Source organism: Hemicordylus capensis, chromosome 1, assembly GCF_027244095.1.
Source record: "Hemicordylus capensis ecotype Gifberg chromosome 1, rHemCap1.1.pri, whole genome shotgun sequence".
NCBI lineage: Eukaryota > Metazoa > Chordata > Lepidosauria > Squamata > Cordylidae > Hemicordylus > Hemicordylus capensis.
Window position 1 is genome coordinate 74,594,065 of NC_069657.1, and position 22,925 is coordinate 74,616,989.

At 40.3% G+C, this 22,925-nt stretch overlaps 1 protein-coding gene across 3 annotated transcripts in view; it reads left to right on the forward strand.

The window, feature by feature from the left end:
• STARD9 (StAR related lipid transfer domain containing 9) overlaps positions 1-22,925 on the forward strand; it is a 184,857-nt gene that overhangs the window by 132,336 nt on the left and 29,596 nt on the right. For all 3 annotated transcript variants that reach the window (XR_008313825.1, XM_053285880.1, XM_053285881.1), the window contains 3 exons: positions 8,530-9,010; positions 10,671-20,876; positions 22,316-22,513. Coding sequence is in view for 2 of the 3 variants with exons in the window: in XM_053285880.1 (XP_053141855.1) it covers positions 8,530-9,010; positions 10,671-20,876; positions 22,316-22,513 (10,885 nt within the window). In the remaining variant the exon portion in view is untranslated. The remainder of the gene's footprint in view (positions 1-8,529; positions 9,011-10,670; positions 20,877-22,315; positions 22,514-22,925) is intronic.

Below are 22,925 nucleotides of genomic sequence, written 5' to 3' on the forward strand. Positions count from 1 at the left end.
ATCTCCCTGGCCTGAGCTGGGAGATTTGCTGAGCCAGCCCTGCTTCTTCCCTTGACCAGCAGAGTAGCTGACAAGAGCTTGGCAGTATCCATTTCAGCAAATGCCATCCCCTTAAGGTGCAAGATTGTAAATGCTTCAGATAAACTAGAAGGGGACAGCATAGAACCAGATAAAAAGCTGACAGAAAGATGTGCTAGCTTGTCAAAGAGATCAAATGACCACAAGAAAGACAGCACACACTAGGTAAGAGATTCAGCATATAGGTATTTATATGCCAATGCAATACATCAGTGACCTGGGCTACGCTGATGACACCACTCTGATAGCTGAGAATGTGGATGATCTGCAAGCTTTAGCACTGAAAGTCAAGGAGCACAGTGGAAAAATGGGACTACGACTAAATGTAAGGGAAACTAAACTAATGACAACGGGTACAGCAACCAGCCTCAGAATTGACAATGAAGACATTGAAGAGGTGGATAGCTTCTGCCTTTTAGGATCAACCATGAACAGTAAAGGATCCAACAGACAAGAAATACGCTGCAGTCTAGCACTTGGTAGGGTTGCAGTGAAGGCCTTGGAAAAGATATTTAGATGCCGTGATGTGTTATACCTACAAAGATTAGAATCATTCGGACAGTGGTTTTTCCCATGACACTCTATGGATGCGAAAGCTGGACTTTGAAGAAGCAAGATAGAAAAAGCATTGACGCTTTTGAACTTTTGTGCTGGAGAAGACATTTGAGGATACCATGGACAGCCAGGAAAACAGAATTTTCACTCGAGGCACAAATGACCAGGCTCAAACTATCATACTTCGGACACATTATGTGAAGATCCAGCTCCCTTGAAAAGTTAAAAATGCTGGGAAAAGTTGAAGGAAAGAGAAGAAGATGAGCAGCAGACTTGATTACGACAGCAATGAATGCACGACTGAGAGACCTTAAAGGCCAAGCTGAAGACAGATCATCCTGGAGATAATCTATCTATGTGGTCGCTAAGAGTCGACACCGACTTGACTGCACTTAATCAATCAATGCCAATGCCAGAAGCCTCCGAGCCAAGATGGGTGAGCTGGAGTGCTTGTTTGCTGATGAAAACATAGATACAGAGGGCATAACGGAAACATGGTGGAACAGTGAGAACTAATAGGACACTGTTATTCCTGGATATAAACTCTATAGAAAGGACAGGGAGGGGTGAATTGGGGGTGGAGTAGCACTTTATATTAAAGAAGGGATAGAATCTCACAAGCTAGAAAACCTGCACAGAAACTCTGTGGGTGACTAGGGATGTGCAGAACCGGTCTGGCGGTCCACGGTCCAACGGTTTGGTCTGGGGCTTCGTGGGTTCGTGATCGAACACACACACACCCCGCCTAGTTCCTACCAGAGCCGGACGACCAGGTCCAGTCCGGCAGGTCTGCAAACTTTTTTTAAAAATTAAAAATGTAAAAAGTAACTACCTGCAGCCCCTTCAGGGGGCTTGCTGTAGCCGCGGAGGGGGGGTGTCCATGTGGGTTCCCTCTCCCCCCGCTGGCCTCCCTCATCACTGCCGCGGCCAGGTAAACTTAGTCTTGGCCAGGCATGGCCTATGGCCTCACAGAGGGCATTTGCGCATGCGTGGCAGTGGCCAAAATGGCGGCCGCTCACTTTTACGGAGGGGGTTGCCAGACCGAACTGGCGCAGTTGGGTTCCAGGCCAGTTGGGCCTCGAACCAAACTGGGCCAGCTGGTTCCATGCACATCCCTAATGTGGGGCCATCGAGCTCAGTATTGTCCACACAGACTGGCAGCAGCTTCTCCAAGGTTACAGGCAGGAATATCTCCCAGGCAGCGTTACCTGTGCGCTTTCCAGATTACACCCTACAACAGCATCACTACTATCTGCTAAATGTCCTTCCGTACTTCCTATGTTTTGACACCACAATCCCTGCACTGGCAGCAAGATGCTGTTCACATTTCGGATTTTATCTTTGCATTATAGTGCTACAACATTACATGTGTATCGCAAAAATGCAGCTGTATTTTCCTGTTGTAGAAGTTTGAGATTCTGGGGATTGTTTTCAATACGATCCTGCCAAGCCAAAGCATTTTACCGCTGTTGTAGTGTGTAATCTAGAAAGCACCTTGGAGATGCCAGGGAGGGAATCTGGAACCTTCCACATGCCAAGCAGGGGCTAAGACCCTGCTTAGCAAAGGGGACAATTCCTGCTTGCTTTTTACCACAAGACCAGCACTCCTGGTAGACCAGAGAAACACTACCGATTGAGGGTGTCTTAAACATCCTAAGGAAACACTTAAAACTATGACAAAATATAAAAGAAGAAAAACTTTTTTTATCCAAACCCTAGTCTGAAAATATAAAGAAAATAATAAAATAAATCTCCACAAGTTTACAAAGTTATATTATAATTATATTGTATTGTATTATATTACCCAATATACTGTCTATATTACCCAATATATTACCCAATGTACAATCTGAACAGGAGACCTGAAGGTACAAACGCATGCACATGCACACACACAGATACTTCCCCCCTTCTTCCCCCCTTTGATCTATTAAAACTGCGATTATAGCACCCAATGCAAGATGGGATAGATCTGCCTGTTCTGGATGAGGTCACACTCTCCCAGAAACAAGAAGTTCATAGCTTGGGCGTGCTCTTGCACCCGGGTCTCACCCTGGTGCATCAGGTATATGCTCAGTATGCTCTGCCATGAAAACAGATGCAAAGAACCAGTTCAGCTTCTCTGCAATCTCCATATCCTCCTTAATAATTGCTGGTCAATGACCGAATAAACTTATAACTTTCTTTCCTCCTTAATAATCCCTTTCACTCCCTCATCATCTAACAGTCCAACTGCCACCCTGGCAGGTTTTCTTCTTCTGATATATTTAAAGAAAAATTTGTTATTCCCATTCATGCTTTTAGTGAAATGTTTCTCAAACTCTCTTTCTGCCTCCTTTATTGTCTCCTTGCATTTATTTTGCCAGAGTTTGTGTTCCTTTCTGTTATCTTCATTTGGAGAGGCCTTCCAATGTCTGAAGGAAGTCTTCTTCCCCTTTATAACTTCCTTGACTTTACTTATTAGCCATGCTGGCATCCTCCAGGACTTAGTGGTTCCTTTCCTCTTGTGCACGTTTTAACTGGGCTTATATTATTGTGGTTTTAAATAAACTCCATGTGTTCTGGAGTGAAGTGACTCTCCTGATTTTCCCTTTCAGTTTTCTTTTTACCAAACTCCTCATTTTAGAGAAGTTGCCTTTTCTTAAATTCAAAGTGTCTGTTAGACTTCTTTGGTAATTCTCTCCTTGCTGTATGCTGAATTTGATCATACTATGGTCACTGTTACCTAAAGGTTCCATGACACTGATATCTTGTACCAGGTCCTGTACACCACTTAGAATTAAGTCTAAGGTAGCCTTTTCTCTGGTTGGTTCCATGACCAACTGTTCTAGGGCACAGCCATTCAGTGTGTTTAGAAATTTGGCCTCTTTTGTCATTACCTGAATGTGAATTTGCCCAGTCTGTGTGTGGGTAACTGAAGTCACCCATTATTACAACTTTGTCTCTTTTTGATGCCTCCCTGATTTCCTTCTGCAATTCCCAGTTACTGTCAGTGTTTCGATCAGGAGGAGGAGAACACATCCCTAGTAGCACATTTCCTTTCAGGACTTGTATTGTCACCCATAGGGGTGTGCACGGAACCGTCTGGCCTGGTTGGGTTTGGTCCGGGGGGGTTCGTGAGCTTCATATTGATAAAAAAATTTAACCTTTACTCCTCTCGTGGGAGTTCCTGGAGGTGGGGGGGGCACAGAGGTTCCCCCTCCCCCTGCCGGCCTCCCTCATGCCACCGTTGGCCAGTTCTGCAGAGGCCATGTGCACAGGCACATGGGCTGCATAATGGCTGCTGGGCGAAGGCTGAAAACCAGCTGAAGAGCGACCGAACCAGCCGAGGACAGCATGAGGGAGGCCAGCGGGGGGAGGAGGAACCTCCGCAGACACACACACCCCGCCGCCTCCAGGAACTCCCCTGAGGGGAGTAAAGGGTTTTTTTGTTTTGTTTTTTGTTTTAATTAACAATATGAAGCTTGCAAACCCCCCAAACATCGGGCGGTGTTCGGTCTGGAGTTGGACCGAACGGGGTGGTTCGGTTCTACCCCGAATGGTCAAACTGAACCTGTTCGATGTCTAAGACATTCAGCGTCGAACCTGTTTGCACACCCCTACACCACATGCATATGTGTGCACACTTCCTTGATACTGCTGCCCACAACAAAACTCATTCTGCTCACTGATGAAAAAAGTTAGAGGGAACACTGCTGAGGACATACCCTCTCTCCTACTTTTACTCCCTTGCAATTGGTATTTAGAGGCATCTTGCCTCTGAAGCTGGAGGTGGCCTATAGACCCCTCACTAGTACCTATTGATAGACCTATCCTCTGTGAATTAGTCTAAGCCCCTCTTAAAGCCATCCAGGCTGTTGGCTGTCACCACATCTTGTGGCAGAGGATTCCACAAGTTGATTATGTGTTGTGTGAAAAAGAACTTCCTTTTGTTGATCCTAAATTTATTGGCAATCAATTTCATGGGATGACCCCTGGTTCTAGTGTTATGAGAAGTGAGAAAAATCTCTCTATCAATTTTCTCCACACCATGTGTGATTTTATAGACCTTTATCATGTCTCATCTCAGTCATCTTTTTTCTAAACTAAAAAGCCCCAGGTGTTGTAGCCTTGCCTCATAAGGAAGGTACTCTAGGACCCTGAAGATCTTGGTTGCCCTCTTCTGTAACTTTACCAATTCTACAATGTCCTTCTTAAGATATGGTGACCAGAACTGCATGCAGTCCTCCAAATGTGGCCACATCATACTTTTGTATAATGGCATTAAAATATTGGCAGTTTTATTTTCAAACCCTTTCTTAATGATCCCTATGATGGAATTGGCCTTTTTCACAGCTGCCACACATTGAATTGACTCTTTCAGCAAGCTCCACCATTACCCCAAGATCCCTCTCCTGGTCAATCACTGATAGCTCAGACCCCCATCAGCATATATATGAAGTTGGGGCTTTTTTACCCCAATATGCACTACTTTACACTTGTTAACACTGAACTGTATTTTCCATTTTGTTGCCCACTCCCCCAGTTTGGAGAGATCCTTTTGGAGCTCCTTGCAAAATCTTTTGGATTTCACTACCCTAAATAGTGTGGTGTCATCTGCAAATTTTGCTACCTTGCTGCTTACCCCAACTTCTAGATGCACAAGTTAAAGAGCACTAGTCCCAGTACAGATACCTGAGGGACCTCACATCTTACTTCCCTTCATTTAGAGAACTGTCCTCCTACCCTCTGTTTCCTCTCCTTCAACCAGTTACTGATTGACACATGAACCTGTCCCCTTACCCTATATGACTGCTGAGTTTTCTCAAGAGTCTTTGATGGGGAACTTTGTCAAAAGCTTTTTGTAAGTCTGGGTATACTATGTCAGCTGGATCACCTTTATCCACACACCTGTTGACATTCTCAAAGAACTCTAAAAGGTTAGTGAGGCAAGATTTACCTTTGCAGAAGCTATGCTGGTTTTCTTTTAGCAGGGCTTGTTTTTCTACAAGGTTTAACAATTTTATCCTTGAGAATACTTCCATTAATTTGCCCCCAACAGATGCCCCCAAATGCATCTCCAATACAGCATTAAGATTGGAATTGGGAGTCACGCAAGTGGAAACCCAAGTGTGGATTACTACCCTTAACTACTGGTTGAAGGTGGTATTCTTACCAATGGGCCTGGCCCTACTGAATCTTCAAGACAGTTTTCAGGTGCAGTGGAAGTCAGCTGTTAAAGAAAAGCTTGCCTCTTGTGGCTATTCTTCTGAAGTGCTGCAATCCATGGGCAATGAGCAAGCAAAAAAGGCTATTAAACAAAGAATATTGGACATGGATGGCAACAGGAGTTAAGCAAGGCCCCAAAATGACTTAAATTATGGAGACCATTCATTCATTCATTCGATTTCTATACCGCCCTTCCAAAAATGGCTCAGGGCGGTTTACGCGGAGAAACAACAAACAAATAAGATGCAACCCTGTCCCCGAAGGGCTCACAATCTAAAAAGAAACATGATAGACACCAGCAACAGTTACTGGAGGTACTGTGCTGGGGGTGGATAGTGCCTTTAGCACCAAGCCAGCTGATTACTGAAGCCCTAATGGTTTCCAAATATCGCAGAGCATTTGTGTTGGCCCGCTTTGATGTGTTGCCCTCAGCAGTGCTATATGACAGATATGGTGGGACTCACTACTCTGAATGCTACTGGCCCTGTAGTACACAGGCCATAGAGGATATGGGTCATGTTTTATTATATTGTAACTTTTACAGGGATTCGCGCGAATCATTAATTTCACCCTTGATTAAGGATCTACTAGGCAGAGGAGATGAAGCATATGTTTTATTTCTTTTATCAGATCATCAAGCCCACGTTACCCATAACATGGCTAAATTTTGTTTAATAGAAATGAATATACGACAACAACTAATGACCTCTGTAGTGGAACAATTTATCATGCCACTGTATATTCATAAAGCTATGCTGTTGTTATACTGTATGTGTATGACACTGTGTTTTTTCCTCATGCTTCTGTACTGATTAAAGACCACAATAAAGTTTTTCTATCTATCCCCAACAGATGTTAAGATAACCGGCCTGTAATTTCCCAGATCCCTATTTGAAAATTGGTGTTACATTGGCCACTTTCCTGTCCTCCAGTACAGAGCCTGCTTGTAGGGATAAGTAATATATTTTTGCAAGGACCACAGCAATCTCATATTTGAGTACGTTAAAGATTCTTGGGTAGATGCCATCTGGCCCTAGCAATTTGTTAATTTTTTATTTTTCCAGACAGTTTAGAACATCATATCTCATCACCTTTATCTGACTCAGTTATTTGGCCTCTGTCCCTGAGAAACTCAGTTCTCGGGAACCTCACTGATCCAAGGCACAGATATATGCTCAGTATGATCTGCCATGAAAACAGATGCAAAGAACTTGTTCAGCTTCTCTACAATATCCTCCTTTGCTCTCCATATCCTCCTTACCCTTTCACTCCCTCATCATTTAACAGTCCAACTGCCACCCTGGCCAGTTTCCTTCTTTTGAAATATTTAAAGAAAATTTTGTTATTTCCCTCCATACTTTTAGCAAAATGTTTCTGAAACTCTCTTTCTGCCTCCTTTATTGTCTCCTTGCGTTTCTTTTGCCAGAGTTTGTGGCAGCCGCATTTTGAAAACAGTGGTACACCAGCTGGTAATTTCCAGGTTTGAAGTAACCGAAGTTTCCAAACTATGTACAAAGGCAGCCCTTTTTACCAGCTGGTACAATGATCACCTCCATCTTGCTTGGATTCAGCTTCAGTTTATCCCTCATCCAACCCATTACTGCGTGTAGGCATGCGTTTAAGGGGCTAATGCCATTTCTTGATATTGATGACAAGGACAGGTTGGACTACAGCAATGCACTCTATGTATGGCTGCCTTTGTACGTAGTTTGGAAACTTATGTTAGTTCAAAATGCAGCAGCCAGATTGGTATCTGGGGCATCCCAGAGAGACCACATTATGCCTGTTCTTAAACAGTTGCACTGGTTACTGATATGTTTTTGGGCAAAGTACAAAGTGCTGATTATTACCTTTTAAAGCCCTGAATGGCTTAGGTCCAGGTTAACTGAGAGAGCGCCTTTCTCTACATGATCCCCACTGCTTATTATGATCATCAGGAAGGGCCCGTCTTCAGGTGCTACTTGGTGGCAACCTGGGATCAGGCCTTCTCAGTTGTCACCCCTAGGTTATGGAAAGTGCTCCTTGTGGATTATCTTCCTTGGAGGACTTCAGGAGAGCCTTAAAGACCCAACGTTTTAGCTTGGCTTTAATGATATCCAGTTCTAATTTTAAAGTTTTAATTCTGGTTTAAATGTGGTTTTTTAAAATTTAACTGTTTTATTATGTATTTTTTATTTTAATGTAAACAGTCCTGAGCCACTTTGGGAAGGGTAGAATATAAATCAAATGAATGAATGAATGAATACAAATATTTTCTAATTGAAATTCTAGAATAAGCGAAACCACCCATTTTGTCACAATAGGCAAACCTGGCCTTTCCTCTTCTCACCTTCATCCAGCTCTTGGTAATGGTAGCTGGGGAATGTAGTGTATTAGTTGTGATTAAAACCCACCCTCGCTAACTTGAAATTTGTTCCCTTCCATGAAACTTGTGTTTCATGCCATGCAAAGATTTTTAAGTCAGGAAGAGCAGTAGCTAAAGTGTCAGAATTTGTGGTTCTAGAAAGGTTAAATTTAGAATGACAAACATGAACCTGATTCTGATTAACTGATTTTTCAACACAGGTTGACAAAATAACATGCAATTTATTGTCTCTTTCAAATAGACCTTCTGTGTTGTTTCTAATTTACTAACATGCTAAAAATAAGACTTCCTGATCTTACTTCAGTTTTTCTGTTCATTCTTAGACCAGCAGTGGCTGATTAATGAAGAGAAACAATTGGCTGTCCAGCAGCAGCGGGAAACTGCTGTACAGACGGATGTCAAATCCTATGCAGAAGCTGGAGTTCAACATATACTGGAATCTAAGACTGGCCCATCTCTCACAGAGCAGAACAAGAAGAAACTGGTACAGCTAGAACTTTTACGAAAATATTCCTTGAAGAAAGCGGAAAAAAATTTAAGGAAGAAGAAGGTCAAACTGCATTTGGAGAGGATTGTGAAGAAGCAGAAATTGCTTGAGGCCAAGAAAAATCTGGAACAATTAGAAGCTAGTTGCTGGATCAGTGAGGATAATGGGAAATGTTCCCAGTCTCTGAACCAAGATACTATAGTAACATCCTGGGACTGCAAGTATCCAAGGATCAGATCAGGATCAGGTTTGGACTCCTTACAACGCAGAAGAAACTCCTTTTTAAATCTTTGCCTGCCACATGTCCCCAGTTGCAGGTGAATACCTTTTACAGTAGCTTCTTGAACTAATAATTTGGTTTGACCAAGTATGTTTTTTAATGTTCTTCATTAATTCAGGAATACACTTTTAATCATTATGGCTGCAAACTTTAATAGCTTGAACCAACAGATTTATCAACTGCAGGTTTATCACTCACAGGGCAAGTCTTAATTGGCAAGGCTGAGCATTAGACACACTGGCTTATTTTTTCAGGCTGTTTGGTTCTGATGTTCTAGTCTAGAAATCAAAATATTAAAAGTCACAATTTCTTCTAACCATGAGGTGCAGCTTTTGTTTATTAAATGCAAAGTTCAAATTCCCTCAGTATCTCAAAAATTGTACCTGTATTAAGGTTTTGGTAAAATATAGTTGTAGTTATATTTATTTATTTGATTGATTCAATCATTCATTCATTAAAGATAGATTCTTAATTTATTAAATTTACTTTGATGACAATTCTAGTAAACAGACGTGCATGGGACAGTTTTATTGTGAAATTTATACGGGGAAAATCTTCAAATCAAATTTCCTTTGCATCTGTCCATTCAGAACTTGTTGAAAAACTGCTAGGGGTGTGTGTGTGTGTGTGTGTGTGTGTGTGTGTGTGTGTGTGTGTGTGTGATGGTTTCCTGGAGTGAATGATCAAACCTGAAAGTTTTCTACAAGGAATACAAAATGCTCACAGGTTTCTTAACAGTCCTATCAACTGGCAGGAACATGAGCCTGCAGGAAATCCACATAAGACTACTAAGTAGTATTATAATAGGGAAATTTAGGGGATATTTTTTCAAGGGTAAGAACCTCAGTCCATCATGCACTGAGATCCTCTTAGCTCCAGTGTGATCTTAAATTAAACCAGGCCATCATAATATTGGCTGGTCAGCCAGTTCTCTCAATGGGGACTGACAATTTGCTGAGGGCTCCGATTTGTCTCATAGATCACGATGGACCTACCCAACTTTTTGCTAGGCATTAAATTCCCTCAGGGAGTGATTCTTAGGGCTCAGGGTGGGGGCTGCACCACACTGTTGACCTCCACTCTGGCATAGCTTGCATATTATTTTGGTCCAAGAGCAGTAGCCATATTGTAGACACCTAGCACTGATTCTCCTTGTCTCTGTCAGACCACCGACAGTGTAGCCTCTTGTCATCTAAGCAAATGTAGATGATAGGAATTCCATTTTGTACATATGATTTTTGAAAGCAGTACACGCCCCCATTATCTGTGGTCCTAGCACCTACAGTTTCACGTATCTGTGAATGGGCTATATTTCCGGCCACCATTTTGCAGCATGGAGCCATTTTGTGGCTCTTTTTAAAAAATCCCCGTGATCATTTGCCAAAAATCTGAGGACTGGGCGGGGGGGTGATTGCTGGATTGGTGGAGACCTGGAGAGCATGGTACAGTACTTTATTGCTCTTATTTCTGCCTCCTCCCTACCTTTTTAGCCCTTTTTTAGCCTCAAGGAACCTAACTCCCATTTCCCTTAGTCGCAAGGTGTTGTTCTCTGCAGTTTTGTTATCCATGGTTTTAGGTCAGAACGGAACCCCCACAGATAATGAGGGCCACCTATATTGTAAATTTCCTTTTAAAATGATTTCCCACACTAAATGTATGAGGCTGATTATTTTTGTATGACTCATTTGTTTTTACAGTCTTTTTGTGAAGAAGGATCCCTCCTCTGAATTATCTACCTCAGCACACAGCTGCTCGAACGTCAATCCACCAAGGAAATCACTGTCTGTAGAGTATCTTCCCAGAACAGTTAAAGAACAGTCTAGAAGAGATAATGTCCATAATGAAAGAGATGCCTCCTTCCTTACTCAAAGGCAGCTAACTGAAAAACAACCGTCATATTTGGGAAATAAAGGAGAAGGAGACAATAATAATACAGGGGTCATTTCTCATATCTGTAAAGATAACAACAAAATGGAAAAATTAGATAGAACAAGGCAAACTAGATCTAAAACCCAAAATTCTAAGAGTTGCTCTCCTGACCACTTTAAGAAAAAGAATGGAACTGAAATAGGGAAACAAGTGACCAAAGGAAAAATATTAGGAGATTCAAGTCAGCATACAGGAAAGCACTTAGAAAAGAATGAATCTCAGGAAGTTAGTAGAAAGGTTAGAACAGATTTTAAACCCCCTCGCCAAGGTTCACTTCCAGGAAGTTCTATTAAGAAACTAAAAAAACCAGCAGTATGTGGTAAAGCGTCAACACAACATCTAAGCCAAACTGCAAAGAACGTGAAAAGAAATTCAAAGGACAAGCAATCTGAAGAACAGCACGAACTCATAAAGACAGCAACCTTAGTAGGAAGTCTTAACAATATAAATACCCACAAACCACTCTGTCATGGTGAAAAAAGATGGCACAGTGCTGAAGTGTTGAGTACTGGAATTGCAAAAGCAGCCCCTGATCCACTGAGGGGCTGGCAAGAAGATGAAGATATAGAATTTTCTGATACAGATAGTACCTATTCAGTGGATTCTCTTTCCTGTGTTTATGCAAATGTCCCCAAAGAGCAACTGAAGGATGAGGAGTCAGCTGGAATTGAGGACACTGTTGATCCAGAAGGTTCTGAAAGTGATGACAGCCAGATGTCCCAAGATTCTCTTACAGAAAAAGTAAACAATATTGAAAGCCAAGATGAAAAGCATTTTTCTGAGGTCCATCAGGAGCTTGTTAAGTTTTGCAAAGATGACAGCTATCAGCCTCTCTCACTGTTGGGAACCATGTGTGCATCAGGCAATAATCTGACTGAGAGAAGCTTTTCTCTCGATAGTCTAGGTGATGTTGATGAAGTGTCAGGAGAAGACTTGGCAGAGGAATCTAAATTAGAATCTCTTGATGAAGTGCCTGCAGAGGTCTTTTGGAGGCTGCAAAATTCAAAGACAGAATTCATAAAGAGCAACAAACAGCATAATCCTGAAGAAACTATAAGAAGATCTGATGACTTTAATCTAAATGCTAGTTGTTTTTATCTAGATGACAGTACACAGTCTAGTTGCAGTAGCATTTATGGTCAATCAGTAAAGGAAATGAAAATTAGTTTTGTAGAACAAGGAGAGTCTCTAAATCAAAGACCACACATTTCAGATGAAAATCTTCCAATTTTGTCAGATGCTTGGTTATCCTATGACTTGAAAAATGGAAAGAGCAACCCCATCATAGCAATGCCTTCTTCCCAAGATCAATTAGAATTTCGGGTTGCTGAGCTACATCCTGTTAACAAATCAAATTTTTGGATAAAGAAAGATGACCTAAGGCAATCAGCTGCTGAATTATCTTTTGTCTCTTATTCTAAGCAGCCTCATCGGACTTCTTGTGAGCCTAATAAGATTGAAATGCTATTTGCATCTGCAGCACCATCAGTACCGTTACCAGAAACAAGGAAGCATCTTGATACAGATGTTCCAGGAACCACGTTGTCATTTTCTGATTCAACTACAAGCATTTCGTTTGGTCATGTTTCTACATTTTCTGTAAAACAGGATTACTGTGAGGTTGCCACACCACCTAAGCCTCCTGCCCAGGAACCTGATAAATTTTCTGAGGGGAGATCTACTAATGAGTGGAGGCAAAGTTCTAGCTGTTTGGAAGAAGCCTCAGGGACAGATAATTTCTCCCAAGAAAAACAAGACCTGTCTGTTTCTTCAGTTTATCCTGAGATATCCAAGGATCAGAGTTTTAAAATAACCTCAGTAATGTCTGCACCACGTACTCACCCTTTCCAGAAAGGAGAAACATATGTAAATACTAATTTTGAAGACTGTCTCTTTAGAACAATTGAAAAGGGAGACATTGACAATGACTCTGATAGCAGCATAAAGGATTCAAACTTTGAAGATAAACATACCTCCATGTTATCCAATGAATCATCTGGCCTGCCTTCAGTGTGTACAACACAAGAAAAATATGAAGACCATGAACATTTGTTTTCAAAAGAGGGAACATCATTATTAAGTGATGAAAGCTTCCATCTCTGTGACGTATCAAGCAAGACTAAAAATCTTGTTTATGTTAAGGAAGAAAAGTGTTTGGGTGATAAAATACATTTACTGAAACATAGCAGACTTAATGTTGACATTGGGCAGAAAATAAAATACCAACATTTGTCTGCAGAAGAAATTGCCATAGACAGAGATGATTCTTCTGAAAGTAAATCACATCCAACTAAGATGATTGCTTTTTGCCACAGTGGTCAATTTGCTCTACCAATACAAACCTCTGAGGAGACAGAGACAGTCAGTATGCAAGAAAATAGAGATGTCTTAACAGAATCTACTTTAGAGGTTCCTTCATTAAGAGAGGAGGAAGAAAATAAACCTCAAGATGAAGAATGGTGTTCAGAAAATCATTTTGAATTTCAGACTAAAGCCTTAATGAGTGATTCCCATTCAGGTTTAAAATTGGACTATCCTGAAAATTACTTAAGCCAAGAAATTTTGTTGACTTTGGATGCTGAAAATGTGATGGGGCAGAGCAGTGAAGGGAAATATTATAACATGATTTCTTTCTCCAGCCAGGAAACACCTTTGCTCGCTTGTATGAATTTGGTGATGGACAAATCAATATGTCCTAATGTGAACATAAATGAGGAAAACACTGAACCGTCCATTGGTTCTTGTGACCTTGACAATAAATCAGTTTCACAGACTGACCCAAATATGTATTATCAAGACACGACCAGAGTGGAAAAACACACTGAAAAACTTCAGGATTGCATGATAGTTAAGGATGTTTGTGAGACCAGATCTTGTTACATGGACAATAATTTAAAAGAGAGCTGTTCTTCTGTAACTAATTCTGGCTGTGTTAGTACTACTGATCAGAAACACACAACACACAAGGAGGTTAATGATTCTCTTATTTTTGACTCCACTGTTCACTCTGGCAGAACCAGAGCTCAACATATATCTTTACCTGCCTCCAGAGAAGAGAAAGAAGCTCCAAATTTGTGTATGGTCCTTAATAAAAATGATTGCTCAGGAGTGGAATTGAATTCTGGTTGTATCAGAAATCACACTGAAAAGGTCACGGCAAGTGGGGTTGTATCAGCCATAGCTTCCCAAGAGCAGAGCCCCTGTGTAAATAAAGAATCTGAATATTTAGAAGAAAGAATTGTCACTGGAGCTGTAACTACTTCTGAAGATAATAAAGATGAATATAACAGTAAGACAATAAACTCTGAAGAATTAACTAAATTAATAAATAGTGTCAACAAGTTAGAAAATGACATTTTAGAAATGAAATCTAGTCCGAGTAAAAGTTCACAAAATTATCTTCGAGATGAAGCTCAGAATAAAACTGCATTGAGTAAGAGCAACTCTGAAAGTTATAGTGTGATTCAGAGGCCCAGCAATGATGATGAGGAATGTTTTAAGAAGCTGCTTATTACAGTAACACACCAAGAAAGAGATAAAGAGAAGATCCAGTTGAAAGATGTGAGGAAAGAAGGACTGCATTCATCAAAATCAGCAATGAGCCATGATAGTATTATTCAGACAAATAATGTTAATGAAAATAACGTTCAAGGAAATACAAAAGAAAGCAATTATCCCACAGATATAGAAGAAAGCAAAGTACAAAATGATGCAAGAGAAAAGGAAGAATTTGTAAATACCAAGTCAGATGGACGACACACTGATGAAAACATTATATTGCTACAAGATAATCCAGCTCATGATATCATGCATTATGACAGCAACAATCATGGTACAAATATAGATAGTGAGATAACAGAAACATATTTCATTGCTTCTGAATTGGAAAAACAAGAAAATGTGCTTCAGTTATCAGAAACATGTCTTGATACAGATGAGACACATGAAGAGAGACATTCAGTAGATATTTGTAGTTGCACAAGAGTCATTAATAGAGCACTAAAAGACAACAGTACTGATGTTTCTTCAGGTGACAATGAACTTATAACTGACCAATGTGGGGTTAGTGAAGAGTTAAGACAAGACAACAATGTTGAACATATTAATGCATCAAAATGTCTTCCTTCAAGTTTTTCTGATAACAGCATCTCAGAACATTGTGATGTAAATCTTGTTGGAAACAGGCCTGATGTTTATAAATGTGTCTCAATTCACAGCCTATCTGAGGAAAAAGAGGAAGTAAATCAGATAACTCCAATCCCACTGGCTACAACTGAAGTACTGACCAAAAGTACTAATACACAAAACATGTATGTTTTAAAAACTGAAAATGAAGGAAGGAATTTTGAAGAGAACAGTGAATGCCCAGAACTGGGTGGTTCACAAAATCAAGCTGAATCTCTACCAGAGGAAAAATGTAGTTACTGGGTCTCAAATAATGACACCCTTCTAAGTGAAGTATCAGAAGAAAGTGAATGGCTACCTCACATTTTTTCAAGGACTATCGCTAATATTGTTAATGATTCAATAACTGTTAACCAAAAAGATCTACAAGAGAGTAGAAAACCAAACCAAAACTATGGAATAACTTCTGTTGCTGTTAAGGACTTTCCCCATCAGCCTGCATATAGTCCTTTGTTGTCTGGAATAAACAGAAGTGGAGAAAGTATGAAGAGTGACCCTACAGTAGCAAGCAATGCCATTAAGTATGCAGTGCCATTAAGTAAAAGTATTAGTGATGGAGTAGTTCTTCAGTACTATGAAACGCAAATGGACAGTGATTTGAAGGCTGAAATACTGTATACCTTTAACGAAGGGAGCAAAAATGAGTTGATTTCTGATGTCATGCAAAATAAATATATTACCTTTGCGCCTGATGTACAACAGCAGGATGGAGAGGTGAAAGGTGACTTCATATTCCAAAAAACATCTGATTATATGTCATCTGAGAAGATTCCTAGCGAGGATAACTCACATTCAAAATCATGTATTGCAGAATGCTACGGATTGCCGGCTTTTCTTTCTGTTAATGACACACAAAACAAAGTAATTCCTCTCCAAAAGTTGTTTTCTTCTGAAAATACAAGTCAAAGTATGGGTGGTTCTCATGGTGAATACTGTCCAAGTGAAGACATACAGTCAGAAAAAGAATTAAAACCATTAAACCTATCTCAAAAAGAGAGTGCTACATCAGGTTCTTTTGCCTCAGAAAATACAAATATGTTCCCATCTTCAATATTCAGAGGAAATGTAGAAGAAATAATGCAGTCCTTACCAGAGCTTTCTTCTCAAGAGTGTTTTAACAGTATTATCAGTCCAAAAGAATTGAATTCATTAGTGCAATATGACCAGATGAAAAAATGCCCAGAAGCCATTTGTACTGAGAGAGAATACAAAAGAAGCAGCAAAATATTTACTGGAGAATTAGAATGCCAAATAGAAACCACTGATGTTCTGGTGTACAAAACGTCTTCTGATCTTTGTGCGGGACACTCGGATAACTCTGTGGCGATAATTGAGGATGGTGTAAATCTTTTAGGGCATTCTAACCAACCCCTATGGGAGAATCCTCATTATGGGGAAGATAGTTCCACACGATACAATATTAATTCTTACATTTCTGAATACTCTGCTAGTCTCTTGAACAGTTCAGCTACACTGTCAAATGTGGTATTAGAATGTCCTATAGACAAATGCAACGCTGACCTTTTTTATTTAGAGGAAAGAAAAGTTTTTGATCTCCCTGTGTTACCTGTAGGTGATTATGCTGTACACCAACAAGATGGCAAAAGTACAAAAAATACTCAAGGAGTAGTAGAAGTGTATCAAACGGAAATACAAGGCCAAGATTCTTCCTGCAAATGTCTGTATAACCAAGATGATAATGTGTTTTTACAACCTGAGAACTTTGTGGAAAGGACAGAAATATGTTTGCAAGACAGAAGCTTGCTCGCTCATCAAAGTTCAGAAGAAATAAGCAATGATGAAGCAATACCACCTCCTTTATGCTCTATTGAAGATTTTCCCACTTGTACAGTGTTTAAAAAAGCAAGTACTCTTGACTCCCCAAGATTACCAAAAGGCTCCCTATCTTCTATATGTAGTCAGTTTGCTGATACTCAGCAAGATGCTTTTTTAACTCCTCATTTGTCTTCTGTTTTTCGAGTACAAGAAAGTCAAGGGTTTTGTCATCAAGCTGTTCTAAATGTCCCTTGCTCATCTTCAGAAACTTCTCTTAGTCTCAACGTGAGTAACAGTGAAATTGAAAGACATGGTATTCTACATGACGCAGTTACATCAAGTTGTCCCACACTTACTACCAGTCAGATAGAAGAAAGTCAGTGTGATGATACTGTGATATTTGACCAGCAGCCATGTGCTTCAGAAACCATTTCTCTTTCTTTTGCAAAAGAAAATGGATACCTTCCAATATCTGATTCTGAATCTGACTCTCAGAGAATCTCGATTGTTGATGGCAATGGATTGCATACATATACATCTGAAAAATCTCACCATGAAATGTATCAAGAGCCCAGGGATGCAGTTCCACTGAAAAAAAGATACTTAGAAGACATTGGCAAAAATTTGCATCACATTTTAAATTCAAGTATTGACCTCCAAGATCAAAATACATCATATTTAAATAGCAAGGTTGATATAACAACTGTCCCTACCACGAATACAAATAATTATAGTATAACGGAATATAAGGACATGACGAGTGAGAAAGAATTTTTGACATCAGAACAGCCAAACCTTTCCGTAATAAATGACAGCATGTCTTCTAAGTATTTATCAGGAAACAGCTCTTTATCTTTGCAAGAAGAACCTGAACTAGAGATACTGAGGAATGAAAAATTAGTTTTCACTTCACATAATACAAAGAGCAACAAAGTCGGGCAACGGCCAAGTCTGCAAAGTCATAGTTTATCAGCACCAGCTATTATTGTAATGTCTAATTTTGAATGTCCTTCAGAAACTTCTTCTAAGGTAGACATTTCTGTAAATCCTGCCTCCAAGTCATTGCAAGAGCTAAATATGAGTGTTGAGCCTCCATCTCCAACTGAAGATGACCTGCACAGAACTGGAAGCTTTTCAAAATTAAAGGCAGACAGTGTTGTGCCAGTGAAACACAAACCCAGATTTCAAAAAAAATCAGTCCAAGCCCAGAGATCTAGTACATATGATAAAAGAAACTATATGGAGAGAACTCAGGGCAGTCGCTCCTCAGAAGACTCCCCTGTTCACTATCCCATAGCTGTTGCCCACACAATGAACAATCTTGTGAATTCAGAAACAGGCAAGCACTCACAGAACATTTCTTCAATAAATGGATGCAACATGGACACAAGGTATCAAATGGAGACAACAGGTGGACTACCAAAGGACAATAAAGATGCAATCCACTTTAGTTCAAGTGATATCAACCCATATATTCGCCCATGGCAACAAGATGAACACTGCAACATTGGTTGGAAACAGTATGTTTTTGGAAGTGCAAGTGATGTCTCTAGTAACCCCCCTCCACTGAGCTTGGATCATCAAACAGTTATGAGATGCTCCAGTGTGGATAATGGTTTGAATTCTCAGAACTCCCCTTTCCATTCTCATCTCAGTTCTTATGCTAATACAAGAATTTTGTCCAGCACTATAAGTAGCACAGATGATCTCCAAGGATGGGATGTTGCAAGAGAAGGTTTTGAATCTACACATTCAGATGAAAGTGGCAAGCATTATACAAATGTTTCTCACAACGACCTTGAGACTACACCAGAAAACTGTATTTCCAGAAGCGAGAATCACTCTAAGCAATATGGGAATGCTTCCATGCAAGTTGATGAAATTGTTCTACTCTACCCATCTGAATCAGAAGTATCCTCCAGTAAATCACAGGGGCTACTCACGTGTGAACGTGAAACACAAACAGAGGCTCCAGCAAGGCATAAAAGACAGAAGCGGCATCGCCGAAGCTACACAGATATGTCTACAAGAAAACCTGAGGCTAGTAGGTCATTACAACAGCCATCGTCTTGGTCAAGTGTGCAGAATCTGTCCTTGCATCTTTCCCAGCTCCTTCACAACACTTCTGAGCTGCTAGGAAACCTGTCCCTACAGACCGTTAAAGATAATGAACCAAGTGAGCAGAAAATAATTGATGAAGAAAGAACAAGAGCTATGATGTCTGACAGCTGTACACAAACAACAGAAGACATAGGCATTCAGACAGATACTTTAGGGTCCCTGAAAAGCAAGAACAACGAAAGCCAACTCAAAACTGAGGAAAGGCATGAATTAATGAAGTCTCAGGAGGTAAATGTTATTGTAAAGGTAGTGCATTCAGATTCTGTAGCTCTGATGAAGGAGAAAATGTCAGAGAGCAAGGGAAAGAAACTGCAGAGCATGCCTAACATAAAAAACCATATTGGTGATTCTCCAGAAGATTTTTCTATATCTCAGCCTAACTTCAGTGAAGCTGCCAGTCCTTCATTAAAAGGGCACAAAACACAATTAAATGCTCCTTCAGCCCTTGCACTTGGCGCTCCCAAAGTTTCACCTGTTACATCACCTTCGTTGGGTTCTAAAGATGAGGAGTCTTCATGTACTGTAGTTAGTAGCCCTGTCTCTAGCATCTTTCTGCCTCCAGCGTGCTACTCTCAGGATAAGAAACCTGTTGGTAAAATTGGTATTCCAGAAACAAGGGAATTATATTGTAAAAACAATTTGTTAGTAGACCGAGCCTCTTCTCCAATTTTAACACTTAGTGCCAGTTCAGCCTGCCAGCAGCATGAGTTAAGCAAGTCCATTTGTTCTTTCAAAGGAACTGTTAGGCATCAGAAAGATACAACAAATTCAGTAAACAGAAAGAAAGAAGAAAAGAAGGCATCGGATCCATGGTACAACTTGGATTCTCGGGAGCTGCAAATAGACACTTCTTCACAAACTGAGATGGACAGTGAGTCTACCACATCTGGAGAATGCAAGGAAATGTGCAAAGTGGCTGGAAATGTCTCTGATCAACACACAACCAAAGAGCTTTCAGGAAAAGGTGCTTCAAAACAAGAACACAAATTTACCATTGATACACACACTGCAATTCACACCAAAAGACTCTATCACTCAAGTAGTACTTTAGAACTTTCTAGCCATGGGGAATACTTGCTTGATAATCACAGAGAGACTGTTCCACTGGAACGTTCATTTCGTCAGATGCGTGCCACCCGAAGGGCAAGAAATCTTTCAGGAGGAATCAAATATGAGAGCCCCACTGGCAATTCTGACTCCTCACCAACTAAAAAGCCCTTTCGGGCACCTTTAAATGAGCATTATAGAGCTTCGTCATTGAATTCCAATGAATCTCCAGAATGTTTGCATGGTTCTTTTTCTCCACAGTGCCACCAGGCTTGGAGAAACAAAAAGGGCTGCCCTTTTCCAGTGTCTGAAACGAGTGATGTTCAAGATGATGATGATGATGATGATGATGATGATGATGCAGTATCTGATACTGAAAGTGAGTGTAATACTGAAATTCTACTAAATGAGAATACCTCCTTAGTAAAGACTCACAGGCTTAGAAGCTATAGTCTGCGTGACCTTCCTCTGCACAATAAATTCAGCAACTGGTGTGGTGTGAAGGGTGGTCCGCACTCTTCTTTAACTAGCCTGACTCGAAGTACTGGTGATATCCATAGCCAGGCAGAAAAGAGAACTGTCAATGCAACAAGAGCATCTGAAATAGAAGAAAGATTCTTGCTTAGTGAAAGGAGAGCCAGAGAAATAGAGAGACTGCGAAGAGAGCGTGCTCAGGTTATGTCTGGCATCCATTTAGAGATGAATCAGCATCCTCTTACTGTGGAACTCACTGAGGCAAAGCTAAATTATGGCATTGGGGAAACAGATGCACAACTGAAGATTCTTCAGAGTGGAGTTGCCGAGGATTTGACAGCAGTGCCGATAAAACAACAACTCTATGAAAGGTGAATTACTTAATATTTTCTTATACTGGAGTATTTTCTAAAAGTAGAAAAGCTTTTGAAGGAAAGTCATAGATATTTGTTGTTAAACAACTGTGGAACTCTTTATGTTTCAGGACAGAACTAGACATTATGAAAGCACAAGGTCACTGGCAAAAATAGCATGTATGTGCCAGGTTCACTCTCGCTGTACGCAATGCAGTTTGCTCTGAATATTAACACTGTGATACTGGCTGACATCCTGATTATATTACTTAAAGGAAGTCCTTTTGAAATTAATAGACCTTTAGACTAACTCCCGAGTAGTAATACTGAGTAACTTAGACTGAATGTCAGTCATCTTGTTTCCCAGCTCACACCAGCTGACAGTGGCTGACATACTGTGCTGCTTTATGTTCACATTTTAGTGTTGTATTTGCATAGTTGCGCAAGAGTGCAATTTGTACAACTGCAAAAAATTGTGCTGCTGGAGTCACACAGTGATACAGGCGTTATTTCCAATGGCTGTATCTTCACACAATTCCGGTTGCACAATTTTTGCTCTTGTGCAAATTGTGCTTTTGTGCAACTGCACAAATGCAGCATTAGAAGGTGAATGTAAAGATGTGCTGTATGTCAGCCATCAGCATGAAGCAGGGGTGGGAAAACGTACAGCACAATGACATTAGGACCTGGGGGTAAGTTATGATACCTGTGACAGAGGGCTAGGGGAGAGTTTGACACACAATTGCCATTCTTGGTGACAGCCCTGTTTCTTATGTAATGTTTCATTCCAGCCTCTGAGTAACAAGAACTTCCTTGAATAGTGACAGACAATATAAACAAGCCTGCTGACCTGCAAGGGAGTAACTATTACTCAGCAGTGCAGACACCTGTTCAATACTTTGTCCCTAATAGCGGCTAAATTCATCTCTGACACAGAGTAAGGCAGCGGCAGCAGATGTTATTCTAGCTTCTTACAAAGCAGCCTGAATACACTGTAATAACAATGAGAATATACAATGTTTATACAAATGTTTCACAGATAAAGCCATAGTTCTGTGCACATTTACCTGGGACTGTATATCATTGAACACAGTGGGACTTACTTCTAAGTAAACATTCATAGGATTAACCTGCAGATCTGCAAACAAGATTTTATCACGATTACCTAAAAATTCCTGTTCCCTAAATCTAAAAAAAAGCTTTAGAAGTTGACCTGTTTCATAAATGTTTATAGAGCCTACTGTTCTTCTCAGTTACTGGATGTAGGTATATTTTATGTATCCAATTTATCCTGCAGTCCAAGTTCTTAATGAGTAAATGTACAATTTAATGGCTTACATGTGTAAAATGTAAGACATTAAATTGTAATTTTACCAAAGTTCTATGAATTACCAGCTTTGTAATTTTACCAGAGTGTTATGAATTATCAGCTTCTTTTTTCCCCATCCCCACAATAGGCACAGGAAATCAATTGAGATATTGAGAAAACAAAGGGAGGAGAGACTACAGTGTTTCAGAAGGAGCCGTAGTCTTAGTCCACAAAAGCATCTTAGTCTTTTGCAGACAGTGGACACAAATCAGAGAGAGCTGGATCTCCCCAGCAGACGACGTGAATACCTACAACGACTGAGAAGAGATGTGGTGGAAACTACCAGGTACTTTATTGATGTTCAAACTTTCATTTTGGATGACACAACTGAGGATATGCTTGGGCAGCCAGTTTTTGTTCTAAAGCAGTCAAAAGGGTTTAAGACCTGTGTTGAGCCATTTGATCTCTCTTCTTAACCATCAAAATGTAATCAGGTCTCAAGAAAGCAAGTCTTGGGTGCAGAGAGAAGTATTTAGTATTACATAGCTATCTCTCCTGCTCACTTCCTAAGGAATACCCAAACTAGGAATTGTTCACACCACTTTACATACCATGCAGTCCCACCATCATCCTAAGCAAGATGCACACATGCTGTTGCATTCCACTCAAAAACACACAGGCTCTGGATGTGGAGGTGGGGTGCCTCCATGACTACTAAGCTTAGCATCATAGCTATTCCATAGCTAAATAAAAAATCC